The sequence below is a fragment of the Corapipo altera genome, unplaced genomic scaffold (genome assembly GCF_003945725.1).
Source record: "Corapipo altera isolate COAL_440 unplaced genomic scaffold, ASM394572v1 22, whole genome shotgun sequence".
NCBI classification, from domain to species: Eukaryota; Metazoa; Chordata; class Aves; order Passeriformes; family Pipridae; genus Corapipo; species Corapipo altera.
The window spans coordinates 8130046-8141149 of NW_020884886.1; the positions used below are offsets into that span (position 1 = coordinate 8130046).

The following is an 11104-nucleotide window of genomic DNA, read 5'->3' on the forward strand; positions in this document are numbered from 1 at the left end:
CCTCCTCAGGGAGAGGAGTCCTTCTCCTGCTCCAGCGTGAGGTCCCTCCAGTGGGAACCAATGTGAGTCCTTCCCACGGGTTGTGGTTCTGCATGAACTGTTCCAGCATGGGTCCCTTTTTCCCCACAGGGTACAGTCTTTCAGGAACAGGCTGCTCCAGTGTGGGTCCCCCACAGGACCAATAGAAAACATGCTCCAGTGTGGGCTTCTCTCTCCACAGTTCCACAAGTCCTCCCAGGAGTCTGCTCCAACACAGGCTTCCCATGGGGTCACAGTCTCTTTTCAAGCATCCACCTGCTCTGGTGTAAGGCTCCTGCATGGGCTGCAGATAGATCTCTGCTCCCCCATGGACCTCCATGGGCTGCAGGGGGACAGCTGCGTCACCATGGGCTGCACCATGGGCAGGCTGCAGGGGAATCTCAGCTCTGGCACCTGGAGCACCTCCTGCTTCTCTGACTTTGGTGTCTGCAGAGTTGTCCCTCTTACTTACTCTCACTTCTCTCTGGCCACAATTACTTCTGCACAAGGACTCGTTTGGGTTTTTCTCCTTTTTAGATATGTTATCACAGAGGTATTACCACTGTCACTGAGTGGCTCGACCTTGGCCAGCAGCAGGTCTGGCAGCTTCTCACAGAAGCCACCTCATAGCCTCCCTGCTATCAAAACCCTGCCACACAAAACCAGTGCATTTCCTTAACTGATAAGATCAAAGAAGGTTAGGCTCTTCAACAGTATGGATGCGATGTTGTTCATTTCTATAATCACTGAAGCCTAGCACAAATGAAATTACAATAACCTCTAAATGAAAGGCAGGTCTATTTGATTAGGTTGCACAGCACTTCTGCATTACTCCTAATTGTTCAGAGTAACTATAGAATGTCATTAGAAGTATCAGTTTACATGGTTAAGGAGCAGCTATGCAGAACATTGCCACTTTCTGTCATTATCTAAGTACCAGAATGAAAACTGTTAACTTTGCTTAGAAACAATCCAGTTAATACAAATATTTATTTACAGGTAAAACCAGATCCTTTCCTAACGCTCAGTGCACTTTGTTTTCCTCTGTTTGTGAGTCTCAGGAGGTAGTTAGGCATTTGTGTATTCATGATTGGAAAGTAATATCTTAAGGACTACCTACTTATAGGCCAGTATGTTGGCAATAAGTTAAAAACAAAACAAAACAAAACAAAAAAACAACAACAACAAAAAAAAAGAAAACAGGATGTAGGAGTAGAAGAACCTTCATTTTTACAAGAAAACAAGGTTCAAGAATAATGTTCCTTCTGAATTAATCTTAAATGATTAACCAATCATAACATGATAACTGCATCACATATACACCTGTAAAAGCTGTAGACTCTAACCAAAGAATTACCTTGAAAATGATCAACATTTGGAAATATATACACAAAAGTAGTTTAATGTTAAATTATTTTTATTATTGACTCTTTTAGACTGTAAGGGCAAACTGCAAGTGTCTTTTATTTTTATTTTATTAATCTGTTTTTGAGACATTCTAAACAAAAGTATTTTTGAAAGTAATGGAACCTCATCTGTTAAAATTTCTTTCCAAGATATTTTCCATAGTAAAATTTCACATTTGAAATGTGTGTGGCAGCTCCAATTTGATGAACTGGTCTTACTAAATTCTTCTGGATCTGAGTATCTTATCTTACAAAAAATCATCACCTGCTGTTTTTCTGAGATTCAGAAATTATGTGCTAACCTGGACTTAACTTCACTAGCTCAAAACCAGGCATCTAGCTGACCTTCTCAGAGTTCTGAGGTTCTTGTATGATGAGGTCTGAAGTGTGACCTAGAGACTTGCAGGTTTGAAGCTGATTTACATGCATACTTGACAACCAGGACAATTTCCAGTTGATTGTTCATCACTAGTTTATGGTTGTAGTCTGAGTATCTAAGAATAATTAATTAAGAAGAAATCTTTCTTTAAAAATGTCTAAAAGATAGGGAAAGTGGTACAGAAAATTGTAACAATGACTACACTGATTATTTGCTATTATTGATTTTCTAGGCATGCCTGTGAAAAATAACATAGCAGCTTTACGCCAGTCTCCGGGACAGAACGGCACTAGCTTTCATGGCTGCATCCGTAATCTGTATATCAACAGTGAACTTCAGGACTTCAGAAATGTGCCACTGCAAGTGGGAATTCTGCCAGGTTGTGAGCCTTGTCATAAAAAAGTTTGTGTGCATGGAACATGCCATGCTACCAGCCAGTCAGGCTTTTCCTGTGAGTGCGAAGGAGGATGGACTGGACCCCTCTGTGATCAACAAACTAACGACCCGTGTCTTGGAAATAAGTATGTCTTCCCTCAAGACAGAACAGTAGTATATTATGCATATAAGTCTTCTATTATGTGTATTTTTTTTCATAAAAGTTCACACTTGCAAAAGCAAAATAGCCGGGGCATGTAAAAATGAAAACAGCATTCCAGTTATAGTTTATTCTTTCCATAAACCTAATGAGGAAAAGTTCCCAATTTAGGGAATCAGTTTTGCCTAAAACCTGGGAGGTGCTCTTACCTACTTCTGTATGGGCTGCTTCTGTAATGAGTTGCACTCATGACCCTTGGTACAAAAAGCATTTTGAAGAAGTTGCAAAGGGAAACAATTCTATTTGCTTACTTATAATTGTATAGAATGAAGAAATAATATTATTATTGTTATTAATAATATTAATATTGTCTACTCTGTTTAAAAATTTTGATATGACATATCTGATATTTTATATTTTCATAATACCCCAGGTTTTAGCAGGAAAATAGATTTTGGTCTTTATGGTAAACTTTTGTTTAAGTCCTTGTGTGCTAATTCTGTTTGCTAATTCTAGTTTGGACATTTTATATATGTCTATAGACAAGTTCATGTATATAAATTTGTAGAGAGAGAAAAAGATAGATATATATGTGTACGACAGTATTGATATTTATGCATATACATCTTTTAAATTTACTGTAGAGAAAGATTCAATTATTTAGTTCATGGATACCCAGCACAAGAAGATCAGAAACTTCGGAAGTTCAGAGTTCTTCAGGATTTATTGACCTTGGGCAACAAGACATCATTCTGTTTGTCCTTACCACTGTCCCCATTACAGCTTGGCAAACAACTTTTTGGATTTTGGCTTTGGTTGGGTGTTTTTTTAGAGTAAAGTAGGCCTGCTTGAATCTTTTGGCTGCTGTTTTTTTCAGTGCTCTGGCCTATGTAACATTTTACAAACTAAGGACCAGTGGCTTGAGTTTGCTAAGAGTTTCTAGTAAGATGGTTTTCAAGTCCCATTTAAAATGATGTTTAAGTGATCTTTTCACATCATGTGTGGAGAGTCTGATGCTTTAAAGCTTTATACAGCAGTTAGCATGCTTTACAATGCTGTTAGCATTGTTTACATTGGTTATAGACTTTCAGTATCATTAAGTTTTGAACTCTTCCCAGAGCTAGAACAGTGAATTTTTGAAGCATATCATTATAGAATTTCATTGTTTACAGATCTCTTTCTTACTCTGTGTCCTCTTTCACAGTAACTTCAATGAAAGGGAGTCACAGCAGGTGACAACTTTTATCATATCCATTTTATACTTCAGGAGTGAAAAATAACCTCAAGCTGTAACCACGAGTCCTACTATAAGAAAAGCCAGAGAATTTCTTTAAACTATCCATGAAATATTAGATTCTTCAGAGGTTCTTATAACTGTGCACATCAGCACCCAAACTGACTGCTTTTTTGCAGCAAATTACAAAGATATCAGTATCAGATACAGGCAGTATCAAAGGTAGAATTAAGTGAACATAGCATTAATATTTTGTTTGCTCTCGGAGGTATTGGTTTTGTTTAAGCTGTATACAGTGCTATGAGCTTTTAAGAGAGAAAGCCAAACCAAAATTGTGTATTTTGAGTGAAGGTGGGCTTTGTTGTTCTTTAGTTCCTGGGGATTTTGATTCTGTATTTCTTGATTCATCTCTAAATTGTGTCTATTGAATAGATACCTTGTCTCCCTCTAACACAGTACAACATTCTGCTTTATCTGAGAAACAGAGTTGTCACTATGATCTCTGTTTCAAAAATATAGGTTATCTTTTAGAGATCCCTGCAAATCATGAAAAGGCTTAAGACTTAGATTTATTTTACCTAACTCCAGGTGCTTGAATTCAAAACATAGTGACCAAAATTTTTTCTCTAGTCAATAAAGGAATAAACACATTTCAAAAGAGTAAACTAGACTTCAGTTTGCCTAATCACCCCCTGGATAAGTTTATTTCTGTCTATGACTGTGTATGGAGCTTATGGCAATTATACATCTAACTTGAGTGCCTGACAGAGGTACCTAAAATTAGATGAGATGAAATTGTGCCCAAGAGTTTGCACTTAGCTTGATGTTCCTTTCAGTACAGTCTGAAGATGAAATGTAGATATTCAAAGAGCAGGTGGAAACAAAAGTATGAGAGCTGGCATTAGCTAAGATTTAATCATCTTCTAGGGCAAGCAAAACTTTGCCAAAGATCCTGGCACAGATTGCTTTGATATTTAAAGTAGCCTGTATAGAATATGACTTAATGTCAGTGCCACCTGAGTAACTTCATAGATCAGATGTCCTAAAAGCAGATGTTTTGTAAATGGTGAACAGATCAAATGCTGAACATAATGAAAACTAAACAAAAGCTATCTGCTCTGTGATACTGTCTAAGCCTTCAATTTTGAATTTCTTAATAAGTCCTGGAATATCAGACTTCAACCACAGAAACAATTTGTAATTTTTGTAGGGAACACAGTTCCTTCAAAATACAGACTAATAGGAAAGCTGGAGGTGCTTAAGATATCAGTTTTATATTTGCAATTTTTAATCCCAAACTGGTTATGTGAGTGGAGGCTATGTGTTGTGCCTTCTGTTTAAATATCCTGTTATGAAACTGAGTCCACACACTCTTTTTTCCTCTGAAGTTAAACCGTGCCTAAAGCACTTGCACAGAATTAGAAGTACAGACGGAGAATAGTAATGGAGACTTCACTGATGAGTGGAACTTCTTGATCTTTATAAAATGAAACTATTGTAAATAGTTAATGCAAGTTTTTCAGAGATGAAAAGTATTGTGCACTTTTCAATTTTACCAAATCTCTTATTTACTGAAGGAGTAGAGAACAAAGAAAAAAGTTTTCAGGAATACAGAATATGTTAGCTAAAAAATTTCAAAATGAGATGTTACTCAGAATTCTCCTTTTACTATGGCATGCAATTTTAGATTAATTTTTGCCATCTTCAAATTGAAACAAATTATTTTATTTTAGATCAAATAGGATTTTTATTTCTTTTGTTTTTTTAATCTAAAACTTCTCATTTAAATCTAAAACTTCTCGTTTTAATCTAAAACTTCTCCTTAGAGAGGAGAAACATCAGGAAAGGTGACTGTGGTCTTGAGTATCACGATTGCATTCCTCCCAACACTTCACTGTGGTGAAGATTCCCAGGTATTTCCCTGGGAAGCAATATGCAGATAGAAAACTTGTCTGTCAATGCAACAGTTTAAGAGACTAGCATTATATCTAGGAAGAAAGTTATTGACCCTGTACTACCAAAGGAACAAAGGAAAGTGATTTCATTCCAAGTCATTGGTGATGTTTTCAGAAGATGAAATCCCCTAATGTTCAGCTTACACCTAGGAATAGGTAACTAAACATCCTCCTTTTGGGAACCACCACCTCACTCTCAAAGAGAAATAAGACCAGCTGTGCATTCCCATATTACTGTATGTCAGAACTTAGCAGATGCAGCTTAACTCACAATATTTTTTTTGTCTAACAAGATTCGATGCTGCCACAAATGTTTACTAAAGCTCAACTGAGAGATTACCTAGTGTAATCACCCTGGGTGAGACTTGATAATATGAGACCTTATCTAGTGTGGGCTTCTGCATGAGAACTAGATGAGTGCTGTTGTCTTGCAGTGAAGCAAACACCTGCCTCATACATTTTAAGACGCTGCTATTGGCAGCTGGCAATGCAGACTAAAATATTTGAAGGGGAAGCACGTGTTCAGCTTTGAAACTGCCACTGCTTGGGTCAGAAAAGTTTCTGTTAGGAAGTGCCTGACCTGTCCTTGTGCTGGGAGCCCCATACTTCATGATTGACAATTTGGGCTTTCTTTTAAATGATACATGAACCAGAATTTCAGGTGAGTATCATTTTTCTGTGGCTTGATTTTGCTATGTTCTTCTCAAAAGCATGCTGAAAATCTAGGTAGACAAGAAATGTTGTTTTCAGTAACTGTGACCTGTAAAAGTCTTCCATAACACATCTACAGTGGCTATTTTCTGGCGAGAGAGAGTTTTGTACTGCAGCTTGTTTTGTGTAAACCTGCATACCAATTAAACCACTTCACTGCATCTCACTGAAAAAGTCCATTAGAAACAAAAGCAATTTCTTCTGAGTACAGTCCAAAGTATTTGTAGTTAATGTTGCTTAGCCTGAATTTTGATGAATAATTTATTTTTATTCTCTTGGGCTTGTTTCCCCTGTAGATGTGTGCATGGTACCTGCTTGCCGATCAATGCATTTTCATACAGTTGTAAATGCCTGCAGGGACATGGGGGAGTCCTCTGTGATGAAGAGGAAATGCTGTTTAACCCCTGCCAATCCATCAAGTGTAAACATGGCAAATGTAGGCTTTCAGGACTTGGGAAACCATATTGCGAATGCGGCAGCGGATACACGGGGGACAGCTGTGATAAAGGTAAAAAAAAATAAGTAATGTTGTTGTTGTTGTGGTCTTAGAAAATAGCTTTTTTTTTATTAAAACATGAACAACCAAACACATGAACAGTCAAAAACATGACCAAATTTTTTTTTCCACAACACACATATTTGTTGCTTTTTTTTTTTCTACCATAAGACTTTATCTTGGTGAGAGAAAGATCAAACCTTTCCCATGAATTTGTTTACATTTTGAGGATTTTTTCATCAAATGTTTTGCTGTGAAAACATTTTTTTTGCCTTTATTCAGAAACACATTTTTACTATATTTAACTATTACCTTTTACCTGCTGTATCTTTCTGTATTTATTGTTCCTCTACCTTCTGCAACTGAGAAGCCAAATCCAATGATTCTGCTCCTAGTTTTATCACAAACTCTACTTTTGACCTCTCAGCTTCAACTGATTTATCACAGCGAATTATGCAGGTGAGATGGATGAAAACAGGATGACTTTTCCCCCTACCTTTTTCTTTTTCCTTTGTCTATCAAAGCTCTCCCTCTCCCTCTCTTTCCCTTACCCCAGATGGCATTTATTTTGTATTGTACATAGATGTGAGTAGAACAGAAGAATATAGTTGTAGAACTTTTAACAGATGTCTCATTTTTAGCAGGCTTTATACCTCAGTAATTTATGAAGTTAGTGGAATGTAACTTATATTAAATAAGAGTTTGAATAATATTAAACTCCAGGTCTAATAAATTAAATTGCATGCTCTCTGAAACATTTCCCTATGGTAAACAGAACCAGCTGCAAGCAATGTAGGAACAGAAGATGTGTATTTTTATAAAAGAAGAAAAGATTTAAGCTTCCAATTTTCTTGTCATTGTAATAGCTTCGTATTTATGGTTTACATATACATAATATAAGCTTTACTGAAAACAGGAGGTATAGGGAATAAAAAACCAGCATTAATCAAATTACGTTTGGTAGAACCACTAGTTTCCAACATACAGTCTGAGTGAAACTTTAAATATCAATCCCAAATGCAAATAGTAACACAGCATCTTCCTTAGCAATGTCAACCTTTCTTTCACCTATGTCTCAAAAGCATATCTCTTATTTTAAATGTTGTTTTCTACAGAAATCTCTTGTCGAGGGGAACGAGTCCGAGATTACTACCAAAAGCAGCAAGGGTATGCTGCGTGCCAGACGACCAAGAAGGTATCGAGACTAGAATGTAAAGGAGGATGTTCAACCGGGCAGTGCTGTGGACCACTAAGGAGCAAGAGACGGAAATACTCTTTTGAATGCACTGACGGGTCATCGTTTGTGGACGAGGTTGAAAAAGTGGTGAAGTGTGGCTGTACAAATTGTCCCTCCTAAGTGTCCCTGTCACACTTGTCTTTTGAAAATGTTGTATACTTATTGACCGTGTCGGACTAATTAATGCTTCATAGTGGAAATATTTGAAATATATTGTAAAATACAGAACAGACTTATTTTTATTATGAGAATAAAGACTTTTTCTTCACTGAAAAAAAAGATTCAAGTGCTTGAACTGAGACTTCTCATACCCAAGAGGACCTTTGAAGAAAAAAAAAGACCTGGTAACATTGCAACAGAGATGGGAAATTTTAACTGCTTTTAACATGGATTCTTCTTTATAACATGCTGAAGATACACTGACACTATACACATGTGACTTTCAACTTAACAGCTCAGAGATGAAAAATTGACCAGAACACAAGGCTTGTTTTTTCACTTCCGTATCAGTATATTTTATTGTCTTGACAGACCATACCAATCACTTACCTATGGATGAGGAAGTATTATGAGAGAAAAGAATCAGATTATATAGAAATAACAATTGAAACACATTTTGTCTTTGGAATTATTAAGCATCTTGAAAAGATGGTGTCCCACTTAATGAATGGGAAATAGGAGATACAAGAATATACTATAATCCTGAAATCTCCTGATGATGTATACTTTTATGTCAGCATGTTAGCAAAAGAAGCAGAAAAAAAAGTGTTTATCTTCCCTTTTCCAGTATTAATTTTTTGTAATATAAATGTTTTGGGGATGATAAAATAGATTATTGATGGATAAATTAGTAATAATATGGATTTCTGGTTTTATGAGTTCTAAACAACTCTATACAGTATTCAGTTTCATTGAGAAATATTTATTGTATCAAAGTACATTGTACTTAACCCTTTTAGGCCATCCCTTTTACTGTTTTTCAATGCTTTAATATATATTAATTTATATTTGTCCCAGTATTTTTGTAATTTTTTTTAAAGGACTTAAAAATCAGGATTTTTTGCAATAGAACTAACGTAGCATGTCGTCTTGGGGTAAATGTTTTCAGTCTGTTTTCTCCTTTCCATTCCCTTTTACTTTTCCTTAGAATCTGACCAATTGGTGTCACTGAATTGAAAGTGGTGACAATCTGCGGATTCACATACAGCAGATATTCAGGCACCTTCCAAGAACCCATAATGTATGACTTTACACTAGATGGCAATTGTAGAGAAGTTAATTTTCCCTATATACAGTACTTACAGAAAATAAGATGGCGTGTAGAAAATGACATTAGAAGATAGATCTTTATAAATTAATATTCCCATGGAACTCTTTACCTTTTTTATAAAAAAAGAAAAAAAGGCTGTGCTATCAAGAACTGTGACTTTCCCCAAATAATAAAACTACTTTACTGCCCTAATGTTCCCCATGTTAACATGTTGCTGCTAAATTATAATGTAGAATTGGTAATCAGTAGTGGGTTGTGTTCTTCTTTCAGTAAAACCCAGGGTACCCTGTAAAAAATGCAGATGTTTTTTCAATTTTATTTTATTATTTTTTTTACAAAAAAGTTAGATGTACATGTGTAATGCAGTGTGCTTTGTCATATTTGGACTGATATCAGTAATGCTACTGATGTTTGTAAATTAAACAGATATTTACTTCATTTACAGCTCTTATTTGTATTCTTCTGAGAAGTTTAAATTGTTTAGCAGCCTTTAATTAAACATCTGTTGCAAAGAATATTTGGTAAAAGACAGAATAAAACCCAACCTTAGATCCCATGTATTCAGTACTGAAAATCTGAAGAAGGAATTATCTTGCGATTATTACACCTAGAGGCAGTGACATCTGAAAGTGTCTGTGCATTATGAAATCAGATGAACTTATACCAAAATTGAGAAAAGACTTGAAGTACACTTCAGGAAAAGGCAAACTGAGTCTATCCTAATACTTTAATGGTTATAAAAATGGCAATTTGACAGTTATTCTAGGAAGTAATTTGATTCTTCAGAAGGATTCATTATCCCTAGTCTTTGACTAATTATTTTAAATTTGAGCAATTGGATGGGATGATACTTAACCAATGAAAAAGCCTTTGGCATGAGGCCTTCTTTGCAGTTTCTATGACTGCTAAATAGTCTGCTGTAAATAGGGGTGGCTTTGAGGAGAAAAGAGACATTTTTGCCTAACAGTCCTTATATAGCATTCTTGGATATGGAAAGATCTCTTGAAGCTCAAAGTCCCTGTACCAAGTATCCCTGTACCAATGGAGCTGGATTGCTTTCTGTCCTCATACTGACAAAGAAAAAGGAACTTTGCAGTGGTATTCAAGCAAATACTAGCAGCTGCTGGTGATCCTGATGCCAGCAAGAGAAGGACATTTTGTGGTCCCTAAGAAGAAAAAAAAACCCTTTGGAATAAAACAAACAGACAAAAAAAACCCACCAACAAACAAATGAAAAAAATTCACACAAAAAAACCCACCCAAAACCCCAAGACCAAAGCCAGCTTAGGCACCCAGCCATGTGAAGGAATACAAGGCACTCATATCAAACAGTGATTCAGTTCACGTTAGAACCTGAGCAGCTCTGCATTCTCACCACTGAAAGTCCTTAAGCATTGACAAAGTGTGCCACTGTGCATGCCAAGAGATAACTTCCTCAGTGGGATGGGTCACCCTGACACCTTTCTAATAGCTAAATCAAGCTTCTTGTAGTATTGCTATAACAGGCTGCTTTGTACCTCTATTCCCTAAAAGGGAAATAGGGAAGGGAATCTGAGGGAACTGTAGCTTTAGGTATAGCTAACGCAGTGGAGAATTTAGTTCATTGTGGAGCACTCCAGACACATAGGTTTTCATTCAAAAATATAAGTCATGGGGCTTTTAGCACAGTGTTTAGAAATCAGGTATTTCTCCTTGTGTCTGCTACCTAGGAATCACTAGGAATCTGCCCTAGGAATCACTTTCATACAGTTTGCTTTTAATGTACTGAATAAAATGCATAAACTGCATTGGGTCTGAAGGATATGACTCAGTAGAGTGACCAAGTCCTCACTTCAAGTTAACACTGCATACAATTCAAATACT

General features: G+C 36.3%; 1 protein-coding gene across 11 annotated transcripts in view; it reads left to right on the top strand.

Moving 5' to 3' along the window:
* Window positions 1-9679, top strand: part of SLIT2 (slit guidance ligand 2) — a 265788-nt gene extending 256109 nt beyond the window's left edge. For 8 of the 11 annotated variants that reach the window (XM_027642798.1, XM_027642793.1, XM_027642796.1 and 5 more), the window contains 3 exons: window positions 2036-2324; window positions 6535-6746; window positions 7850-9679. In XM_027642798.1, coding sequence (XP_027498599.1) covers window positions 2036-2324; window positions 6535-6746; window positions 7850-8091 — 743 coding nt within the window. In that variant the 3' untranslated portion in view covers window positions 8092-9679. Of the gene's footprint in view, window positions 1-2035; window positions 2325-6534; window positions 6747-7104; window positions 7194-7849 lie in introns of all 11 variants that reach the window. The other 3 variants (XM_027642801.1, XM_027642803.1, XM_027642804.1) reach the window with 3 other exon arrangements.
* Window positions 9680-11104: the final 1425 nt, after the last annotated feature.